The sequence below is a fragment of the Psammomys obesus genome, unplaced genomic scaffold (genome assembly GCF_907164565.1).
Source record: "Psammomys obesus unplaced genomic scaffold, mPsaObe1.curated_primary_1811, whole genome shotgun sequence".
In the NCBI taxonomy this organism is placed as follows: Eukaryota; Metazoa; Chordata; class Mammalia; order Rodentia; family Muridae; genus Psammomys; species Psammomys obesus.
The window spans coordinates 31,846-55,803 of record NW_026596415.1 but is presented as its reverse complement, the minus strand read 5'-3'; the positions used below and the strand labels follow the sequence as shown (position 1 = coordinate 55,803).

The 23,958-nt window shown below is 42.6% G+C and overlaps 1 protein-coding gene across 3 annotated transcripts in view; it reads left to right on the top strand.

The window, feature by feature from the left end:
* Abcc1 (ATP binding cassette subfamily C member 1) overlaps positions 1-23,958 on the top strand; it is a 128,338-nt gene that overhangs the window by 95,956 nt on the left and 8,424 nt on the right. For all 3 annotated transcript variants that reach the window (XM_055597749.1, XM_055597748.1, XM_055597751.1), the window contains exons 24-25: positions 21,928-22,127; positions 23,046-23,172. In XM_055597749.1, coding sequence (XP_055453724.1) covers positions 21,928-22,127; positions 23,046-23,172 — 327 coding nt within the window. The remainder of the gene's footprint in view (positions 1-21,927; positions 22,128-23,045; positions 23,173-23,958) is intronic.

Here is a 23,958-nt window from a genome sequence, read left to right as displayed (position 1 = left end):
TCTGAGAAATGCTCTGAGCATGGAGAACTTGATGGAGTTCTTCAGGTGGAGATGAATATGAGGTGGTGGTTTTTATTTTGTGGGATGAGAATGGAAGTCCACGTCTCATGTGTGCTCATGTGTGCTGGGCAAATCTGTGACTGTGTGTCCTCAGCCTGAGCCTTGACTCAGTGTTTTACTCAGCTGTGTTGCTCAGAGGATTTAGTACACCTCACAGCTACACTGTCATTTCTGTTATATGACAAAATATCTGACATAAATAGCTTAAGGGAGGAGAATTTTTTTTGCTCACAGTTTCAGTGCTGTTTGTCCATGATGGTGGGGAGGGCATGGTATGGTCAAGAAGTGGAAAAAGATGCTCTTGCCACCTTCCATTTTCTTTATCCAGTCTTCATCCAGACTCCCAGCCATTCGGGGCAGGTCCTCTGGCCTGTTAACCCTCTCTGGAAACTTCCTCACCTGCACCCAAAGGTGTGCTTCCCTGATCTTTTTTGCCAGCTCTCAATCATTGCTATAGTCACTGTTAAAACAGTATATGTGTACCACAGTTTAAAGTTAGCTTTGAGATACATATTTATAGGTGCTCTCAGAGACTGTCCCCCCCACCCCTAGAACCATCTAAGCACCATATACTTAACATCCATCTATCTATCTATCTATCTATCTATCTATCTATCTATCTATCTATCATCTATCTGAATTATGTGGTACTGGGAATGGAAACCAAAGCTTCACATGTGCTAAGCCAGTGTCTTCCACTTAGCCACACTCTACATTGAAACTTAGGCACTACTTAGTCTTTCTTTCCATACCATTTCAATGTATTAGTTACATTTCCATGGCTGAAATAAAAACTCTATGACTAAGGTAGCTTATTGAAGGAGGGGTTTATTTGGACTTACAGTTCCAGACAGAGAAGAATCCAACACCATCACATCAGGGAATCATGACAACAAGCATCAGCCATGGTGATAGGAATAGCTGAGAGCTCACATCTTGAACCATAAGCATGAGATGGGAGCAAACTGGGAATGGTATATGTGGCTTTTAAAACCTCAAGTCTTGCTCCAGTGGTATACTTCCTCCAGCAAGGCCATTCCTCCTAAACTTTCCCCATTAGTGCTACCAACTGAGGGCCAAGTGTTCAAACATTTAAGCCTGTGGGGCACATTCTCATTTAAACTGCCACTGTCAGTATACTTTTTTTTTTTAAATTTTAAATTTATTTTTTATTTATTCATTTTACATCCCAGTCATAGCCCCCTCCCTACTCTCCTCCTGGTCCCAACCTCTCCTGTTTTCCCCTGTCCCCACTCCTCTACTTCTCAGAGAAGGGAATCCCCTCCCCTACCTGCCCTCCCCAGCATATCAACTTTTATCTGGACTGAGTACATCCTTTTCCCCTGTGGCCTGGTGAAATAACCCCACCAGGGGAAAGTGATCAAAAGTAGGCAGAAGAATCCATGTCAGAGTCAGCCCCCATTCCCCTTACAAGGGGACCCATATGAGGACCAAGCTGCCCTTACGCTACTTCTGTGTAGGAGGCCTAGGTCCAGTACATGCATGGTCCTTGGTTAGGTGCTTCAGTCTTTACTCCCTTCTCCACCCCCTGAGCCCTGGTTGGTTGGTCCTCTTGTGGAGCTTTTGTCCCTTCTGGGTCCTTTTATCCTTACCCCAATCTTCTATGAGGCTTCCTGTGCTCCACCCTCTGTATGCTTGTGGCTCTCTGCATCTGTTTCAATCTGGTAATGGGTAGAGCCACTAAGAGGACAGCTATGCTAGAGTCCTGTCTGTGAGCATAGCAGAGTATTATTAATCTCGTCAGGGATTGGCTGTCTCCCAGGGGGTGAGTCTCAGATTGGGTCAGTCATTGGTTTGACATTCCCTCATTCTCTGCTTTATGTTGTCTCTGTACATCTTTTAATCTTTTAGGCAGGGTAAATTTTGGGTTGAAGTTATTGTGGGTGGGTTGGCATTCTCCTCTCTCTACTAGGAGTCCTGTCTAGTTAGAGGGTGGCTTCTTCAATCTCCATGACCCTTGTTACTAGGAGTCTCAGCTAGAGTCACCCTTATATCCTCCCAGGAACCTACTCTGTCATATGTCTCCAGCTTGTCACAGAGAAGTCCCTGCCAAAGGTTTCTCTTCTCTCTGTGAGCCACCCTCCCCCACTCTCCCCAGGTCGGATATCAACTCTCATTTTTCTGTGTTCCCTCTCTTATCCTGTTCCCTTTCTTTAACCACTTTTGCTGTCTATTCTATTTCTATATCTGAGTGGGAGTTAAGCATCCTCCCTTGGGTTTTCCTTGTTAGTTACCTTCTTTGGGTCCGTGAGTTGTTGTATGGTTATCCTGTACTATATGGCTGAAATTCACTTATAAGTGAGTACATACCATGTGTGTCTTTCTGAGTCTGGGTTGTCTCACTCATGATGATCTTTTCTAGTTCTATCCATTTGCCTGCAAATTTCATGACTTCCTTATTTTTAAAAGCTGAGTAGTATTTCATTGTGTAAATGTACCACAATTTCTTTATCCATTCTTTGGTTGAGGGATACCTAGGTTGTTACCAGATTTGGGCTGTTACAAGTAAAGCTGCTGTGAATATAGTTGAGCAAGTGTCCTTGTTGCATGGTGGTGCATCTTTTGGGTATATGCCTAGGAGTGGTATAGCTATTCCCTGTTTTCTGAGATAGTGCCAGATTGATTTCCAAAGTACAAGTTTGCACTCCCACCAACATCCTCACCATCATGTGCTGTCACTTGTGTTTTTTTATCTATTTTAACTATTCTGATGGGTATAAGATAGAATCTCAGAGTTGTTTTGATTTGAATTTCCCTATTGACTAAGGACATTGAGCATTTCTTTAAGTGATTCTCAGACATTTGATATTCCTCTGTTGAGAATTCTCTGTTTAGCTCTGTACCCCATGTTTTAATTGGATTATTTGGTTTCTTGGTATTTAATTTCTTGAGGTTTTATAAATTAAAAAAATAGTATTAAATTTATTTTTTATTTACATTCTGGTTGTAGCCCCATTCCACTTGTTTCCCAGTCTCACCCTCCCTCCCCCTTCCTCTATCCTCAGAAAAAGGGAGCCCCACTTCCTATCCACCCCAGCTTGTCAAGTTGCATAGGGACTGAGCATGTCCTCTTCCCTTGTGGCTGGCAAGGTAGTCCTGCCAGGGGGGGTGATCAAAGCTGGCAGCAAAGTCCATGTCAGATAATCTCTGCTTTCCTTACTTGAGGACCCACATGAAGCCTAAGGTTATGTTTTGTAGGGATGTCTAGGTTTAGTCCATGCATGGTCCTTGGTTGATGCTTCAGCTCTGTAAGCGCTTCTAGGTCCTAGTTAGTTGGCTTTGTTGGTCTTCTTGTGGAGCTCCTGTCATCTCTGGCTCCTTTTCTTTTTCCTGCCACTCTTCCATAAGACTCCCAATGCATCGCCCAATGTTTGGCTGTGAGTCTCAGCATCTGTTTTGAGGTGTTGCGGGGTAGGGTAGGACCTCATAGGACAACTCCTGTCTGTAGGCTTAGCTGATTATTGTTCATAGTATTAGGGGTTTGCACTTTTCCATAGGGTAAGCCTTTGGTTGGGCCAGGCAGTGTTTGAACATTCCTCATTCTCTGCTCTATCTTTGTCCCTGCACATCTTGTAGGCAAGGTAAAATTTGGGTTGAACTTTTTTAAGTGGGTTGTTGTTCCTCTCCTGTTGCAACCCGCGTGGTCGTCTCGCCAGCAAGAACGCACACACACGGACAACAGGATTCTTCTGCAGCAAGCTTTATTGCAGTCAAGCGATGAGAGAGGAAGACCCTGAGCCCAGGAATGGCACTGCTTATATACTCCTTGAGGCGGCGTGTGGTCTATGATTGGCTGCTTACTCATTACCTCACAAAACGCCCTGGGCAGGGCCAAGACTTGGCGTGCTTTTGCCCTTGCGCATGCGTAATATTACTTGTCTTCCAGGGCCAGAGCCAGATGTCGGTGCCATCTTCTAATGGCATTTTTTCCCGGGCATGCCCAAGCGGCTCTCCACATCTCCCCCTTTTTGTTTTATTAGAAGCTGACCAACAGACAAGAACACAACGGGCGGAAGTAGAGGTTTGATCCCTAGTGTGAAAAATGGGGCATTGTACTAGAGCCAGCTACAGACCCTTCACCTGTATGCGACTCTAGACCCGTCCCGTACCTTTTTCCAGGGGAAGGATCTTGGGTACAACCTTCATGCAATCAAACATGCTTCCCAGAGAACTGCCTATTATGAGCCTTTCTCTGTGCAGTGCTTAACCTCGCATCCCGAGTGTGAAGAAAATTAGACCATACCACTTGTGACACCCTTCCCTGTGCAATGGAGCTCGACTCCTAGGGGTGCATGGGCTGTCAGCGGAAGGCACTCAGTCTTTTGTCAGCATTGAAAGCCACATTGCGGGGGAGGAACCCTGTTCCGTGGCTGCAAACGCTTGAGCAATTATGACCTTGTCACGTTTTTGTTGGGCTTTGAGCTTACAGACCAACCAAAGTGAGAACACTAAACCGCAGACTAAAGCAGTGCCAAACAGGCCTACCCCCACCCACTCTTTAAAGAATGAAAAGGCTGAAGAAACCCAGGAGGAGAGTCCTTCAGTCAACGACAGGTCCACTCGTGTTGAATTAATCATCACAATTGCTGCTCTTAATGCCTCCAGCGTCTCATTAAATCCTTTTGACCAATTTTCTGCAAGGTATAAAGACACTTTTCTGGACAGATTAGTGGCTTGTATAAAGTTTTCTTATTGTATACTAGTTGACAGATTCTGCGAGCTCTTTAATCTGAGGGTAATCTACGGCTACATGAGTGCGTCCTCCTTCAACATTTTCCCATACAGGGTACTCGAGAGAAATTTGCCTTCGAGCTTGGGAGGACATGAACATCCTTGAGCTTCCACCCGAGGAATAAGGCGGGGGAGCAGAGGAAACAGCGGAAACATCAGGCCGAGAGGAAACAGTACCTCGGCTTCCTATTTTTCTTTGTTTCAGATTTTTCCCGGGCGGCCGCTCATCTGGGTGGTACCTTTCTTTCTCATAGCGAGCCGCTTCCTCTTCTAGATCCTCCTCCTCTGAGGGTTGGAAAGCCCTTCCAAATCAGAACTGGAAAGCCCCAAAGCCTCCAGTTCCTTTAATGGATACAACGGCTCCTTCCCCCTTTTGTTTGGTTTAATAAGAAACTCTTCTCTATCTTTCTCTCCCAGGGCGTCCTTTCCCTTATCTTGCTCCTCCTTGGAGGGGTTTGATTGCTTATCCTTTTGCTTTTTCTTTCGGGCCCCTAACCGTTCACTTCGCTCTGTTTCTGACATGCTGTCCTAAAATGTTCCCCTAAAATAGCTTCTCCTTCCAAAATAGCGTGGCGGCAATTAGAGTCCCGTAAGTAGGACCGGACCAATTTCCATAAGGGAATAATACCAGCTCTCAGCTTATCCTGCCCCTTTTCTCGATCTAAATCAATCTTTAATTTATCCCAGGCTGCGAGTGTTAGATTTCCGGAGACAGCAAACCAGGGAGCAACTCGGTCAATCTCCTCAACAAAGCCCTCCAAGTATCTCTTTTTAATGGTGAGGTTGTGTTCCTTCAATAAGAGTTGCAATGCCTTCACTGTAGAGTGAGAGGCTCCCATGATGCTCCTTTATCTGCAGGAGAATTTACGCACAGGCAAAGACTGCGGCTTATCTACATCCGACTTATGTCTTTTACAGCCAAAAGCACTTTTAACAGCCGAATCGAAAGTAAATATATCCGCCCACACAAAACAAAAGAAGAGCCAAAAGAACTACCCCAAAAGCCACAAGGGGTTCAAGGAACATGTCTCTCAGAGCTCACCTGAGGCTGCAGTTCTGAATCCTTCCCACAGTGGGGGGTCTCCTCCGCGCCGAAGATGATCGGTCTCCCGGCATCCCGGGTTTCGGCACCAGTTGTTGCAACCCGAGTGGTCGTCTCGCCAGCAAGAACGCACACACACGGACAACAGGATTCTTCTGCAGCAAGCTTTATTGCAGTCAAGCGATGAGAGAGGAAGACCCTGAGCCCAGGAATGGCACTGCTTATATACTCCTTGAGGCGGCGTGTGGTCTATGATTGGCTGCTTACTCATTACCTCACAAAACGCCCTGGGCGGGGCCAAGACTTGGCGTGCTTTTGCCCTTGCGCATGCGTAATATTACTTGTCTTCCAGGGCCAGAGCCAGATGTCGGTGCCATCTTGTAATGGCGTTTTTTCCCGGGCATGCCCAAGCGGCTCTCCACACTCTCCCACTACTAGGACACTAGTCTAGTTAGAAAGTGTCCTCTTCCATCTCTATGGCCTCTGCTACTAGGAATCTTTGCTTGAATCTTCCTCATGTCCTCCCAGGAACTTACCCTGACTTAGGTCTCCAGCTTGTCACAAAGATGCCCCCACCCTCAGTTTCTCTTTTTTTCTGCAGGCCTGCTGTCTACTTGCCCTTGCTTTTCCCAGGTCTGATCTTCACAGTCATATTTCTCTGCATCCCCTCTCCTACCTTGTTCCTTCTCTTCAAACATTACTTCTGAATATTCTATTTCCCCTTCCAAGTGAGATGTATGCATCCTCTCTTGGATCCTCTTTGTTTCTTGTCTTCTTTGGGTGAGTTGTTCTATGGTTATCCTGTACTATGTGGCTAAAATCTACTTATAAGTGAGTACATACCATGTGTGTCTTTCTGGGTCTGGGTTGTTTCACTCAAAATGATCTTTTCTAGTTTTATTGATTTGCATGCAAATTTCATGATTTCTTTGTTTTTAATTGCTGAGTAGTATTTCATTGTGTAAATGTGCCACAGTTTCTTTATCTATTCTTCAGTTGAAGGACATCTAGGTTGTTTCCAGATTCTGGCTATTACAAATAAAGCTGATATGAACATAGTTGAGTGAGTGTCCATGTTGTATGGTAGAGTGTCTTTTGGGTATATGCCCAGGAGTGGTATAGCTGGATCATGAGGAAGAGCTATTCCCAGTGTTCTGAGAAAGTACAAGATTGATTCCCAAACTGGTTGTACAAGTTTGCACTCCCATCAGCAATGGAGCAGTGTTCCACTTTCTGCACATCCTCGACAGCATGAGCTGTTATTTGAGATTTTGATCTTAGCTATTCTGACTGGTATGAGATGAAATCTTAGAGTCATTTTCATTTGTACTTTCCTGTTGACTAAGGACATTGAGCATTTAAGTGTTTCTCTACCATTTGATATTCCTTTGTTGAGAATTCTTTATTTAGCTCTGTACTCTATTTTTTAATTGGATTGTTTGGTTTGTTGGTGTTTAATTTCTTGAGGTCTTTATATATTTGGATATTAGCCCTCTGTCAAATGTAGGGTTGGTGAAGATCTTTTCCCAATCTGCAAACTGTCATTTTGTCCTGTTGACAGTGTCCTTTGCTTTACAGAAGCTTTTCAGTTTCATGAGGTCCCATTTATTAATTTTTAATTTTAGAGCCTGAGCATGTTGGCTTATAGAGCTTACAAGCATTTTTTCTCTTTAGGTTGAAGAAGCTTTCTTCTTTGATTTTGTGAAAATATTTTCTGGGCCTTGGAGCTGGGATTCTTCTTCTTCTTATATTCTTGTTTCTAGATTTGGTGTTTTCATAGTGTTCCAGATTTCTTGAATGTTTTTGTCAGGAGCTCTTTGTTTGTTTGTTTGTTTATTTATTTATTCATTCATTTATTTACTTCTCATTCTTTTTTTTTCCTTTTATTTTATTTTTAATTACAGTTTATTTACTTTGTATCCCCCTTCTACTTCCCTCCCTCCTCCCCTCCCAACCCCTCCCTTCCTACCCTCTTCTCAAGTCCACTGGTAGGGGAGGGTTTCTTTTTCCTCCTTCTGATCCTAGTCTGTTAGGTCTCATTAGGAGTGGCTGCATTGTCTTCCTCTGTGGCCTGGTAAGGCTGCTCCCCCCTCAGGGGAACTGGAAAGGATCATCCTGAGTGAGCTATCCCAGAAGCAGAAAGACACACACGGTATATACTCACTCATATAGACATATAGGATAAACCTACTAAAATCGGTACACCTAAAGAAACTAATCTAGAGGGAGGACTCTGGCTAAAATGCTCAATCCCCATCCCGAAAGGCAAAGAGGATGGACATTAGAAGAAGAAAACAGGAAACAAGTTAGGAGCCTCCCACCTCCCACAGAGGGCCTCTGAAAGGCTCTGCCCTTCAGGCTATCAAAGCAGATGCTGAGACTTATGGCCAAACTTTGGGCAGAGTGCATGGAATCTTATGAAAGAAGTGGGAAATAGTAAGATCTGGAGAGGACAGGAGGTCCACAGGGGAGCAACAGAACCAAAAAATCTGAACACAGGGGTCTTTCCTGAGACTCATACTCTAACCAAGTACCATGCGTGGAGATAACCTAGAACCCCTTGCACAGATGTAGCCCATGGCAGTTCAGTGTCCAAGTGGGTTCCATAGTAATGAGAACAGGGACTGCCTCTGACATGAACTGAGGAGCTTTTTTTTTAAGACTGGTTTTTACTTTTTTCCATCCCAAGGGTGCCTCCTCCCTCCTCTCCTCCCAGTCCCCCATTCACCTCCTCCCTCTCCCTTTTCTTCCAGAAAAGGGGAGCCCCCCTCCCCCTGTATCAACCCTCCCCAGAACATCAAGTCACATCAAGACTGAGCATATCCTCATTCTTTGAAGCTAGACAAGGCATTACTGCCAGGGGGAAGTGATCCAAAAGTAGGCAATAGAGTTCATGTTAGAAACTGCCCCATCCTCTACTTGCCAGGTGCCCCATATGAAGACCAAGCTGCCCATCAGCCACATATGTGCAGGGGAACCTATATTCAGACCATAAATGTTCTTTATCAGTTTCTATAAGCCCCTATGGGACTAGGGTAGTTGCCTCTGTTGGTCTTCTTGTGAGGTTTCTGTCCCCTCTACGTTCTCCCATTTTTCCCTAACACTTCCACAGGATCCCTGGTGGTCTGCCCCATGCTTGGTTGCAAGTCCCAGCATCTGTCTTGATCCACTGCTGGCTGGACTGCCAAATGACCGTCAAGTTAGGCTTCTGTCTGTAAGAATAGCAGAGTATCATTGATAGTGTCAGGGCTGTCTCTCTACTGTGGGATAGATTTCAGGTTGGGCCAATTGTTGGTTGGACTTTCCCTCAATCTTTGTTCCCTCCTTATCCCTGTACTTCTTATAGGCAGGAGGTCCCAGATTTCTTGTGTGTCAGGAGCTTTTTAGATTTAACATTTTTTTTGACTGATGTATTGATTCCTTCAATCGTGTTTTCTACACCTGAGATTCTGTCTTCCATCTCTTGTATTCTGTTGGTGATGCTTGTTTCTGTAGTTCCTGTTCTCTTCCCTAGGTTTTCTGTCTCCAGTGTTGCCTCAGATTGTGTTTTCTTTATTGTTGCTAGTTCTATTTTTCGTTCTTGAACAGTTTTATTCATTTTCTTCTCCTGTTTGATTGTATTTTCCTATATTTCCTTAAGGGATTTACTCAATTCTTTTACCTGTTTGATTGTATTTTTCTTTTTCTTTTTTTTTTTTGTTTGTTTTTTGAAAGCATTATTTTTCTTTTTAAAAGCCTCTATCATTTTCATAACCTCAGATTTAAAATCTTTTTCTTGTGCTTCAGGTTTGATAGTATTTCCAGGGCTTGTTGTGGTAGGACCACTGGTCTTTGGTGGAGTCACATGGCCCTGAGTTTTGTTGATTGTGTTCTTTTGCTATCCTCTAGCCATCTGGTTGTCTCTGATGTTACCTGTCTGTATCACAGGTATGCCAAGCTCATGGGGAGCAGGCCGAAAGATCTTCAAGCCTAATGCTGCTCTGATGCCTTATAGGCCTACTAGGGATGGAGGACAATGGGGCTTGAGTCCTGTGCCCAGCTTACCTCCATTGGGATCACTGTCTGTGTCTCAGGTGTACCATGCAGAGAGGAAGGAGGCAGAGAGATCTTTAAGCTGAATGCTGTGCTGGTGCTCCACAGGCCTCCTCAAGATGGTGGACAATGGGGCTTTGGGCCTGCTCACCTGGCTCACCTCCACTGGGCTCGTTGTCTGTGTTCCAGGTGGGACAGGCAGATGGGGAGCAGGCAGGAAGATCTCCAAGCCTAATGCACTCTGGTGCTCCACAGACCAACTCGGGAGAGGGGACAGTGGAGTCTGAAACCCGCACCCAGGTCACCTCTGCTGGATTTTTCTCCAGTTTTTTTTTTAATATTAATTATAGTTTATTCACTTTGTATCCCAGCTGTAGCCCCTCCCTCGTTCCTTGAGTTTTTAATATATTTAGATATAGTTTAGATATATTTGTCAGATGTAGGGTTGATGAAGATCTTTTCCCAATCTGTAGAGTGCCATTTCGTTCTTTTGATAGTGTTATTTTCAATTTCATGATGTTCCATTTATTGATTGTTGATATTAGAGCCTGAGCTGTTGGTATTCTGTTCAGGAAGTTGTCTCTTCTGCCAATGAGTTCAAGGTTCTTCCCACTTTGCCTTCTAAGAGATATAGTGTATCTGGTGTTAGATTGAGGTCTTTGATCTACTTGGACTTGTGTTTTGTGCAGGGTGATAAATATGGATCTATTTGCATTCTTCTACCTCCAGTTTGACCAATACCATTTGTTAAAGATGCTGTCTTTTTTCCATTGTATGGCTTTGGCTCCCTTGTCAAAAATTGAGTGTCCATAGGTGTGTGGGTTCATTCTGGATCTTCAACTCGATTCTGTTGATCAACTAGTGTGTTTCTATGCCAGTACCATGTAGTTTTTATTACTATAGTACAGCTTAAAATCAGGGATACCTCCAGAAGATTTTTTATTGTATAGAATTGTTTAGCTATTTTGTTTTTTTGTTTGTTTGTTTGTTTTCTATATAAAGTTGAGAATGGTTCTTTTGAGGTCCATGAAGAATTATGTTGATATTTTGATGGGGATTGCATTGAATCTGTAGATTGCTTTTGGGAAGATGGACATTTTTACTATGTTAATCCTACCAATCCATGAGCATAGGCGATCTTTCCATCTTCTAATATTTTCTTCAATTTATCCAAAATATGCTCAAGTACACAACAAGGACATTTGTTCAGTCATGTTCATAGCAGCTTTATTTGTAATAGCCAGAACCTGGAAACAATCCAGATGTCCCTTAACGGAAGTATGGATACAGAAATTGTGGTACATTTACACAATCAGTGGACTTACTACTCAGCAATTAAAAACAAAGAAATCATGAAATGTAAATGGTGGGATCTAGAAAAGATCATCCTGAGTGAGGTATCCCAGAAGCAGAAAGACACACAAGGTATATACTCACTTATAAGTGGATACTAGACGTATAATATAGGCTAAACCTACAAAAATCTGTACACCTAAAGAAGCTAAGCAAGAAGGAGGACCCTGGGTAAGATGATCAATCCTCACTCAGAAAGACAAAAGGGATGGACATTGGAAGAAGGAGAAAACAGGAAATAGGACAGGAGTCTACCACAGAGGGCCTCTGAAAGACTCTACCCAGCAGGGTATCAAAGCAGATGCTGATACTCATAACCAAACTTTGGGCAGAGTGCAGCAAATCTTAGGAAAGAAGGGGAAGATATTAAGACCTTGAGAGGACAGGAGCTCCACAAGGAGAGCAACAGAACCAAAAAATCTGGGCACAGGGGTCTTTTCTGAGACTGATACTCTAACAAAGGATCATTCATGGATATAACCTAGAACCCCTGCTCAGATGTTGCCATGGCAGCTCAGTATCCAAGTGGGTACCCTAATAAGGGGAACAGGGGCTGTCTCTGACATGAACTCAGTGGCTGGCTCTTTGACCACCTCCCCCTGAGGCGGGGAGCAGCCTTGCCAGGCCACAGAGGAGGACAATGCAGCCAGTCCTGATGAGACCTGATAAGCTAGGGTCAGATGGAAGGGGAGGAAGTCCTCCTCTTTCAGTGGACTTGGAAAGGGGCAGGGAGGAGATGAAGGAGGGTGGGGTTGGGAGGGAATGAGGGAGGGGGCTACAGCTGGGATAAAAAGTGAATAAACTGTAATTAAAATAAAAAGTAAAAATGTAATAAAAAAAGAAAACAGCAAAAAAAAAAAAAAAAATCAGGGATAGAGATGTCTCCAGAAGATTTTTTTATTGTATAGAATTATTTAGCTATTTTTTTATGTTTTTTTTTTTCCCATATGAAGTTGAGAATGGTTCTTTCGAGGTCCATGAAGAATTGTGTTGGTATTTTGATAGGGATTGCATTGAATCTGTAGATTGCTTTTGGGAAGATGGACATTTTTACTATGTTAATCCTACCAATCCATGAGCATGGGAGATTCCATCTTCTGATATCTTCAATTTCTTTTTTCAGAGACTTGAAGTTCTTGTCATACAGTTCTTTGATTTGCTTGGTTACAGTAACATCAAGATACTTTATATTTTTTCTAGCTATTGTAAAGGATCTGGTTTCCCTAATTTCTTCAGCCTGTTATATTATTTGTATAAAGGAGAGGTACTGATTTTTCTTTTTCCTTTTTTTTTTTTTTTGAATTAATTTGTATCCAGCCGTTTTGCTGAAGGTGTTTATCATCTATAGGAGTTCTGTAGTAGAATTTTTGGGATCGCTTATGTATACTATTGGGAGTTCTCTGATAGAGTTGTTGGGATCACTTGTATACTATCACCTCGTGCAAATAGCGATATTTTGACTTCTTCCTTTCCAATTTGAATCCCTTTGATTTCCCTTAGTTGTCTTTTTGCTCTGGCTAGGACTTTAAGTACTATATTGAAGAGATACCAATGTGGACAGTCTTGTCTTGTCCCTGATTTCAGTGGAATTGCTCTAAGTTTCTCGATAGGCTTGCTGAATATTCCCTTTATTATGTTTAGATATGTGCCTTGTATCCCTAGTCTTTCCAAGACTTTTATCATGAAGGGGTGTTGCATTTTGTCAAATGTATTTTCAGCATCTAATAAGATGATCAAGTGGGGTTTTTGTTCAGTTTCTTTATATGGTGGATTATATTGATGACTTTTCATATATTGAGCCATCCCTGCATGCCTAGGATGAAGCCTACTTGATCATGGTGGATGATATTTTTGATGTGTTCTTGGATTCGGCTTGCGAATATTTTATTGAACATTTTTACATCAATGTTCATATGGGAAATTGGTCTGAAATTCTCTTTCTTTGTTGGGTCTTTGTGTGGTTTAGGTATCAGGGTTACTGTGGCATCATAGAATGAGCTTGGCAATGTTCCCTCTATTTCTGTTTTGTGGAAGAATTTGAGGAGTATTGGTATTAGCTCTTTGAAAGTCTGGTAGAATTCTGCACTGGTCCTGGGCTTTTTTTTTTTTTTTTTTTTTTTTTTGGATGGGAAACTTTTAATGACTGTTTCTTTTCATTAGGGATTATAGGACTATTTAACTTGTTTACCTGATCTTGGTTTAACTTTGGTAGGTAGAATGTAGTAAGAAAAATTGTCTATTTCATTTAGATTATCCAATCTTGAGTACAAGATTCCTTCAATTTTGTCAGTATCTGTTGTTATGTCTCCCTTTTAATTTCTGATTTTATTAATTTGGATACTATCTCTCTGCCTTTTAGTTAGTTTGGCTAAGGGTTTGTCTCTCGTTGATTTTCTCAAAGAACCATCTCTTAGTTTCATTGATTCTTTGTTTCTAATTAATTGATTTCATCCCTGAATTTGATTTTACTCCTTTAGGTATATTTGCTTTCTTTTTTATTAGAGCTTTCAGGTGAGCTGTTAAGTTGCTATGATGTAATTTCTTTAATTTATGAAGGCACTCAGTGCTGTGAACTTTCTTCTTAGCACTGCTTTCATGTGTCTCATAAGTTTGGGTATGTTGTGTCTTAATTTTCATTTAATTTTAGGATGTTTGTAATTTCTTTATTTCATTCCTGACCCAATGGTCATTGAGTAGGGAGTTGTTTAGTTTCCATGAGTGTATAGGGTTTTTGTTTTTTGTTTTTTTTTTTTTCCTATTGTTGTTGAAATCCTGCTTTAAGCCATGGTGATCTGATAAGATACAATTGATTAATTTGATTTTCTTGTACTGGTTGAGGCTTTCTGTGTGTCCGATTACATGGTCGATTTTGGAGAAGCTTCTGTGAGGTGTTGAAAAGAAGGTATATTTGTTTGTATTTGGTTGAAAATTTCTGTAGCTATATCTATTAAGTCCATTTGGTTTATAACCTCTTTTAGTTTTATTATTTCTCTATTTAGTGTCTGTGTCAATGGTCTGTCCCTTGGTGATAGAGGTGTGTTTAAGGCTCCCACTACTAAATATGTGTAGATCAATATTTGTTTTAAGCTTTAATAATGTTTCTTTTACAAATGTGGGTGTCCTTAAATTTGGGGCATCAATGTTCAGAATTGAGATGTTCTCTTGGTAGATTTTTCCTTTGATGAGAATGAAGTGACTTTCCAGAAATCTTTTGATTTTTTTTTTTTGTTGAAAGTCTATTATATTAGATATTAGGATAGCTACTCTGACTTGTTCCTTGGGCCTGTTTGTTTACTTGAAAAACCTTTTTTCCAACCCTTAACTCTGAGGTAGAGTCTATCTTTGTTGCTGAGGTGTGTTTCTTGAATGCAGCAGAATGTTGCATCCTGTTTACATATTTGTTCTGTTAGAGTGAGTCTTTTTATTGGAGAGTTGAGTCCCTTGATGTTGTTAGTTCCTTTTATTTTAATGGTGGTGGTGGTAGTGTTTGTGTGCATGTTTTCTTTTGGTTTTATTGCAGTGAAGTTATTTATCTCCTATATTTTTGGGGGTGTAGTTCCTCTTTGGGTTGAAGTTTTCCTTCTAAAATCTTCTGAAGGGCTGGGTTTGTGCATAAATAGTTTAAATTTGGTTTTGTCATGGACTATCTTGTTTTCTCCATGTATGGTGATTGAAAGTTTTGCTGGGTGTAGTAGTGTGGGCTGATATCTGTCATAGGGTCTGTCTGATCTGGCTTTCATAGTCTTTTTTGAGAAGTCTGGTATGATTCTAATTGGTCTGCCTTTGTATGTTACTTTACCATTTTCCTTTGTAGCTTTTAATATTTTTTCTTTGCTCTGTACATTTAGTGTTTTGATTATTATGTGGTGGGAGGAATTTCCTTTTTGGTCTAATCTATTTAATGTCTTGTAAGCCTCTTGTACATTTAAAGGCATTTCTTTAGGTTCAAAATTTTTCTTCTATGATTTTATTAAAAATATTTTCTGGTCCTTGAAGCTGGGAGTCTTATTTTTCTTCTATTTCAATTATTCTTAGGTTTCATCTTTTGTCCTTGATTTCTTAGATGTTTTTCTTTAAGAGCCTTGATTAAATAATTTTTTTTATTTTTTTTACTATTAATTACACTTTATTCATTTTGTATTCCCCCATAAGCCCCTTCCTCCTCCCCTCCCGATCACACCCTCCTTCCCCTTCTTCACGAATGCCCCTCCCCAAGTCCACTGATAGGGGAGGTCCCCTTCTCCTTCCTTCTGATCTTAGTCTATCAGATCACATCAGGAGTGGCTGCATTGTCATCTTCTGTGGCCTGGTAAGGCTGCTCCCCCCTCAGGGGGAGGTGATCAAAGAGCAGGCCAATCAGATTATGTCAGAGGCAGTCCCTCTTCCCATTACTATGGAACCCACTTGGACACTGAATTATCATGTGCTACATCTGTGCAGGGGTTCTAGGTTATCTCCATGAATAGTCCTTGGTTGGAGTATGAGTCTTTGGGAAGTTCCCTGTATTCAAATTTTCTGGTTCTATTGCTCTCCTTGTGTGGTTCCCATCCTCTCCAGCTCTTACTATTTTCTACTTCTTACATAAGATTCCATGCACTCTGCCCAACAGTTGGCCATAAGTCTCAGCATCTGCTTTGATAGTCTGCAGGGCAGAGGCTTTCAGAGGCCCTCTGTGGCAGGTTCCTAGGTTGATTCCTGTTTTCTTCTTCTGATGTCCAACCTCTTTGCCTTTCAGGATGGGGACTGAGCATTTTAGTCAGGGTCCTCTCTCTTGCTTAGTTTCTTTAGATGTACAGTTTTTAGTAGGTGTATCCTATGTTATGTCTATATGAGTGAGTAGATACCATGTGTGTCTTTCTGCTTCTGGGACAGCTCACTCAGGATGATCCTTTCCAGGTCCCACCATTTACCTACAAATTTCATGATTTCCTTATTTTTTCACTGTTGAGTAATACTCCATTGTGTAGATGTACCACAATTTCTGCATCCATTCTTTAGTTCAGGGGCATCTGGGCTGTTTCCAGCTTCTGGCTATTACAAATAAAGCTGCTACAAACAATGGTTGAGCAAATGTCCTTATTGTGTACTTGAGCCTCTTTTTGATATATGCCTAGGAGTAGTATGGCTGGGTCTTGAGGAAGCTCTATTCCTAGTTGTCTGAAAAAGCGCCAGATTGCTTTCCAGAGTGGTTGTACAAGTTTACATTCCCACCAGCAGTGGAGGAGGGTTCCTCTTTCTCCACAACTTTTCCAGCATGTGTTGTCACTTGAGTTTTTCATCTTGGCCATTCTGATGGGTGTAAGGTGAAATCTCAGGGTCGTTTTGATTTGCATTTCCCTAATGGCTAATGAGGTTGAACATTTCTTTAAGTGTTTATCTGCCATTCGATATTCCTCTACAGAGAATTCTGTTTAGCTCTGTTCCCCGTTTTTTAATTGGATTACTTGGTTTGCTGCTTTTCAGCTTCTTAGATGTTTTATGTCAAGAATGTTTTTCAGTTTAATATTTTCTTGACAGATGTATCGATTTCCTCAATTGTATCTTCTGTGCCTGAGATCTTCTCCTCCATTTCTTTTATTCTGTTGGTGATACTTACCTTTGTAGCTCCTGTTCTCTACCTTAAGTTTTCCATCTCTAGGATTTTCTCAGTTTGTGTTTTCTTATTGAATCTATTTTTATTTTCAGGTTTTGAACCATTTTATTCATTTCCTTCACCTGTTTGATTGTATTTTCCTGTGTGTTTGATTTTATTTTTCCTGTTTTTTTAAGGGAATTTATTCATTTCCTCTTTAAAGGTCTTTCTTTGTTTGATTGTATTTTCCTGCATTTCTTTGAGAGATTTATTCATTTCCCCTTTAAAGTCCTCTAACATCTTCATAAACATAAAATGACCTTTATTTTAAGGTCATTTTTATGTGTTTCAGTTGCATTAGGCTATCCAGTGTTTGTGGTGGTTGGTGGAGCCATATTGCCCCATTTTTGTTGATTGTGTTATTACTCTGGCCTTTAGCCATCTGTTTGTTGCTGGTGTTAGCTGGATATTCCTAGAACCATATGAGATTTTCAGGAATAGAGGGGAAACCCTGCTAGGGGCTAGATCTCTGTGGGCTGCTTGCAGCTTTTCTCTTTGTGTCCCAGTTGGACCTATAAGGCAAGGAGATTAGGGTGTGGGTGTTTACCTTGTATGAACTTGAGGTTCAGTCCATCTGTTCAGGGCAGCTGGTAGAGCTGTGATCTGTGAGGCTCTGGAATCCAGAGTCAACCTCGGGTGGCTGGTTAGCCTGGCTGACTGGTGCTGGGGCCATGCATGTTTGAATGCCAGGATCACCTTCTCTCTCTGGGGAAACATGTTGTTGGTGTTTTGGAGTCAGCATGTATTAGGGTCCAGAGCTCACTGAAGGAAACCCCCCAGACTCAAATAGTATGCCAACAGCAAAGAGCGTTTTATTCTGCAGAACTCCAGTGTACTGAGGTCCCTGCCTATGCAAAGCAAAATGTCAAAGAACCCCGAATTGAGACAGCGTGCTTCTTTTATAAGTACTAGGGGAAATTTCAGGGTGGGTTAGGTAATCTTTAGTATGGTTGGAACATTCAAATGTATAATGTAGGTAACTTTTGGGCTGGTCAACAATCATGAGACAGGCTATTATGAGACAATCATGAGACAGAATAACAATCATAAAAGAGGCTATTCCTATCCCAACAGTTAAGCAGCCTTATCTTTCCCACCAGATGGTCTGGCAGAGGGTCTGGCAGGTGATCAGGTGGCCTCTGATTGGATGCCTATTTTCTGTGTTTTTTCCAGTAAATGCTGATCTATTTCTGGGAAATGGGAACTTAGGCTTGCACATTTGACAGTGAACTGAGGCCTGTCATGGAGTAAGTCCAGATCTATGTCAGGCTCTAATGGGGTCTCAAATGGGGCTTCAGTTTCAATTGGGGTTCTCACATAGGGTGGGCTGCTGCTTGCTTGCAGTTCCTGCTCTCTGGGGAGATAATCAGATTCTGTGGTTGCTGGGCTTTATCATCTTGGGACCAGATTTTGTATGCTCCTATTGTCTGGCTGGTTCCCACAGGGAGATGGGTAGTGGGCGGCTGGAAGCTGGTGATGATGTCCCTGGTGTTTGGAGGCTGTGCCGACCTCTGCGAAGCAGGAGGAATCTGGTTTCCAGAGTTTAGAGCCGTTGGTCCCTGGTATTCGGGAGTTGTGTTCAGGTAGATGGAAGGCACCGGGTTACTGTGTGTCCCTTGAGCCCGGGAGTCATCCACAGAGGTCTGGGACTGTGTGCCCCTAACTTCTGGGGAGCCTCCTTTCATCCGGAAACACAGATGGTGTCATTTTGGCCGCAGCCAGGCTACACGCTGCTCACCTGCTTGTCAGATACAATGCGTACTATATACCGCCATCTTGGAGTTTCCAGTATACTTTTTTGTTTTTGTTGTAATCTTAAAAACAGGCCCAGTGAGATGGTTCAGCAGATGGGGTTTGTTCAGCTTTTGCTACACAAACACTATTCTCACATTTTATACTAAGATGGAGAGAATTGACTACCAAAAGTTGTTTGACCTCTGTGTGTGGATTCTGGCTTGGGCATGCACACACATACCGTATGCACATATCCATAACACATACACACACTGTCTCTCTCTCTCGTACACACACACACACACACACACACACACACACACACACATGCTCATTACCATCATTATATAAGATTTAAAATTTAATAAATGAAAACAAGTGCTTTTCTTGAGAAAGTTGAGTGGAAGTTGAAATGATGCAGAATCTAGCTAGCTAGAGCATGGTTGTCACACTTGTTTGGTGTTCATGGGCCTTGCTTGATTGCATATGCACTCCTGCAGTGGTTATCTTATCTCAGGGTGCTCAGACCAGGCAGTAGTTTGTGTTCCTTTGCTGGTATTAAAAAGAACAAATTTCTTTTTAGAACTGAGATCATTCCTGATCAGCTTGGATTTTTACAATAATGAGATTGGAAGATTGGAACTGGTCAGGGGAGGGTCTCTCTGTAAGAGAGTCTATAGGGAGAGTGGTCTATGAAGACATCAGGCAGGAGAACAGGGGGCAGCTGATTCAGACTTCAGAGTTGGCAGTATGGTGCCCTGAGGCTGCCACATCTGTGTATGGCCTGGTGGGAACCACTGATATTTTCTGTGCCTGGCTGGGGCAGCCCTTTGAGAGATATCTTTATTATTGCCCTGCTGCAGTGGACCAAGTCAGCACAAAGGGACAGGAGGGACACCAAGGATCAAGTGATTGTCTCTCAGTGACCCTATCAGCACCTTGGGAATTGGGGCCCTGTTGTCACTAGTTTCCTTACAGAGGCCAAAAAGCTCCCAGGTTTTCAAGTAGTCAATGCAGTTCATTAACTTCTGGCAGCTTCCAGTGGGTGGAAAAAAAAGGAACTAGGATTTTTCTGCTTTCAGCATTTGACTAGAACAGGAACAGGATAGATGTAGACATCTATCTACAAGGATAAGTGAATCAGATCTTAAGGGTAATGTGGTTATGACCCAATATCTGGGAGGGTAACACAGAAAGGAAGTGATATTGGTCTTCTCTCTGTAGGATGACAAGCACAGGATAGCAGTAGGCCAGGTACATGGAGTGGAGACCAAGTCAGTGTTATGCCCAGTTTGTGAGACCCCCAGGGACCACCAGGAGTTGACTCCACTGTAAATACATGAGGGTTTATTGTATACGTGTTCGAACACAGCACCCAAGTCTCGCTGACGCAGCAGTAGAGGAGTGGGACCCCAAGCCTGGGTGAACAGGGTTTTTAAAGGAAAAAACCACAAGCAGGGGGTTCATGCCTTTGTGTTACAGGATTGGGTAAAGGTCATAGGGCGAGGTCACCCTCTAGCTGAGGCACATAATCACAATTGCCATTCTTCTAAACTACATTTGGAGCGTTGGGGAGAATTTTCCCAACTGATTCTCATTGATTGTTGCCAGGGAGATTGTCTCTGTTTTCTACCAACTATTTCTTCTGTGATATTTCCTGGAAGCTGTTGCAAGGAGAGTTAACTTTGTTTTCTGCCAAGTGCACATTCTGTGTGTGATATTTCCTTGTACCTGAGTTCAGCTTCTAGTCAAGATGGCTTCTCATTTCAAAATGGAGTTATCCAATCTAACTTAAACTCTTCATCAGCAAGGGACAGTAGTGACTCCTATAGCGGTAGAAGAAGACAAGAATTTCTCAGTCTCTGAAAATGCCTAATGAGATAGAAAAAAGCCTACAAGGACTCAACCCTTATATATAAAGAACTATACAGGTGTGCTGGCTAGTTTTATGTCAACCTGACACAAGTTAAAGTCATCTAAGAGGAGGGAACCTAAATTGAGAAAATGTCTCGTTAAGACTAGGCTGTAGGCAAGCCTGTAGGGCATTTTCTTATTTAGTGATTGACAGAGGAAGGTTTAGCTCATTATGAGTGGTGCCATCCCTAGGTGGGTAGTTCTGGTTTCTAAAAGAAAGCAGGCTGTGCAAGCCATGGGGGAACAAGCTAGTTACCATTACTCTTCCATGGCCCCTACATCTGCTCCTGCCTCCAGGTTCCTGCCCTGCTTGAGTTCCTTCCCTCACTGCTTTTTTGTTTTGGTGCTTTTTGAGACAGGGTTTCTCTGTACAGCCCTGGCTGTCCTGGAATTCTGTAGACCAGGCTGGAACTCAAAGAGATCTGCCTGCTTCTACCTCCTGAGTGCTGAAATTAAAGGCATGTGCCACCACTGCCTAGTGTGCCCTCATCCTTTTAATGATGAACTGTTATATGGAACTGTGAGTGAAATAAACCCTTTCTTCCCCAGGTGCTTTTTTTGTCTTGGTGTTTTATCACAACAGTAGTAACCCTAACTTAGACAATAGGCAACTGAGTAAAGCTAGGAACAGGAGAGTTAGCTCCCCCCAAGGAAGAACACACCAACTGGTTGTCCAGTGCCAAAGAGTCAGCCTTGAAAACATACATAGAGGCAGCATTAATTGTGTTCAAACAGATTGTATTTGGGAATATATATGTCTATACATATACTTACATGCATGCAATAGTGCTTAGTGAAAGAAGAAGCTATGAATTTGAAGGAGAACAAGGATGGGCAAATGGAAGGGTGTAGAGTTGCCAGACATGTGAGGCTACTGACACAGGCAGTTGCTCCTTCTGGTTTAATGGAGTTCAGTGCTTGATGACATATATGTGTGTATGGCATGTGCAGCGTGTGTATGTGTGTGAGACTCACGCAGAACCCATGGCTCTTACCTAGTTTCTCACAGCCCACTGTGCATAATGGCGTTAATGTTGCTATAGTACAGAAGAAACAAAAGCTAAGACAGTGCAATGACCTGGCTAGGATTGTGTGTTAGTCACAAAGGCTAACTGTTGGAAAGGAAAATCCCAAACATTTAGGGCTTCTGAAAGGACAGGAAGTCTGGAGGTTAGCTCAGGTCCTTCCTGCTGCTTCTTAGCCATAAACCCAAAGGTCACTTGTGCCTCGTCGTCTCCATCCAAAAGCAAGCACCTATATATTTATAGGTGGCAGGTGGGATATACATGCATGTATCTATGACTACTGTTACTGACATAGTTCATCAGATAAGCAGCAAATCCCCAGTGTTTTGGTTCCTAGGAGGATGGGATGAGGTCCCGGCACTGATTCTGTGTTTCTCGCACAGAGGTTCTATGTAGCCTCCTCTCGACAGCTGAAGCGCCTGGAGTCTGTCAGCCGTTCTCCTGTGTATTCACACTTCAATGAGACCTTGCTGGGGGTCAGTGTCATCCGTGCCTTTGAGGAGCAGGAACGCTTCATTCGCCAGAGTGACCTGAAAGTGGATGAGAATCAGAAGGCCTACTACCCCAGCATTGTGGCCAACAGGTGGGTGCAGTGGTCAGTAGGATAGAGAAAACCAGCTGAGTGCCCAGTCCCTCAGCCTCCATTTCTTCTAGGAGAGGAATGGAAACAGAAGGGTCATCCGAAGTGCACAGGAACATAGTGGCACATGTCTGCAGGAAGATTACCATGAGTTTGAAACGACCTTGATTATGTAATGAATTCCAGGCCAGCTAGGCTATAGAGTGTGAACTTGTCTCAAAAATAAAGTAATCTAGGGGCTGGAGAGATGGCTTGGTGGCTATACTTGCTTACTGTGCAAGTATGAGAAACCACATTTGTGTCTCCACATAACCTTGCCATTGTGGGGTGCAGACAGGAGTAGTCCCAAGAGCTCAACCTTGGAAATAGCAGCTTGTTTCTTCCTTATGTTGAGGTCCATCTCTTGCCAAGGGACTGATTTTATGTATTTATTTTTTGTAATTATTACTATTATTTTATTGTAGTGACTCTCAAAATCGGCCTTGTGCATGTCAGGCCAGTGACCCATCCCTGAGCTCTGTTCCTGCCTCAGGCTCTTGTTTGCAAATAGCATTGCCTTCTACAGTTGATGACCTCTTAGGAATTTCCAGGGAATTGTTTTTTGATTTTAAAGATTTTCTAAGAAAAAGTCTGTCTTTCTAAAGAAAAACATGAGGTTCCAGGACGGGAATTGTTTCTGGAGAATTCTATATTAGTTCCTGGACAAGCTCATGAAGAGTCTAGTGGAGTACCCTTGGTGCACTCCTTGTCTCCATCTAGTTCTCATATCCTGGATGGGCAGTACCAACAAGGCCTTTCTCTACAAGTGCTGGGAAATTAGCTCAGCTGGCAGAAGGGCCTAGCTCTGCCCCATGAGCTTGAAGCTGGGCATCTGTCTGTCTGATACACTCCTACATTATTCCTTTACACTTCTCCTTACAGGTGGCTTGCTGTTCGCCTTGAGTGTGTGGGCAACTGCATTGTGCTGTTTGCTGCCCTGTTTTCAGTCATCTACCGGCACAACCTCAGTGCTGGCTTGGTGGGCCTCTCAGTGTCTTACTCACTGCAGGTAGAAGACTCTTGGGATAAATGCTTTTCTCATGGCAACCAGATTTTGAGTTCCTGTACCTTGGCTTTGGGTACCTGCAGGAGTAGGGAAAGGAGAGGGCTTGAATGGAGTTTAAGACATAGGTGCAGAGCCTGGTGGCTGCAGCATGAGAATTATGATACATGGCCTACATTCTTCATCAGTCAAAAGATTCTCAGTGCTTTCAAAGCTGTGAATTTTCCTCTGAGTACTGTGTTACTTGTATTTTACAATGAGTTAAAAATATTTTCGTTCAATGACTGGCTCTTTGGCCTCCCCACCCCCCACGGGAGGAGCAGTCCTGTTAGGCCACAGAGGAGAGCTTTGCAGCCAGTCCTGAAGATAGATACCTGATAAAACAGGATCAGATGAATGGGGAGGAGGTCCCCCTTATCAATGGACTTGGAAAGGGGCACGGTGGAGAGGAGGGAGGGAGGGAGGGACTGGGAGGCAATGAGGGATTGGGACACTGCTGGGATACAGAGTTAATAAAATGTAACTGACAAGAAAAAAATAAAATTAAAAAAATATTTTCGTTTGTGTATCTGAGATGGGTAATTACTCTGTGGCCCAGGCTGGCCTAGAACTTAGCATAATTATCTTTCTTCAGACTATAGAGCACTGGGATTAATTATGGACATGAACCATCACATGAAAATCACCTAGTTTAAAAATATTTTTCAGTTTTCTATATGGCTTCTTTTTCTGTCTACCTTTTCCCTTCCCTTCCCTTCCCTTCCCTTCCCTTCCCTTCCCTTCCCTTCCCTT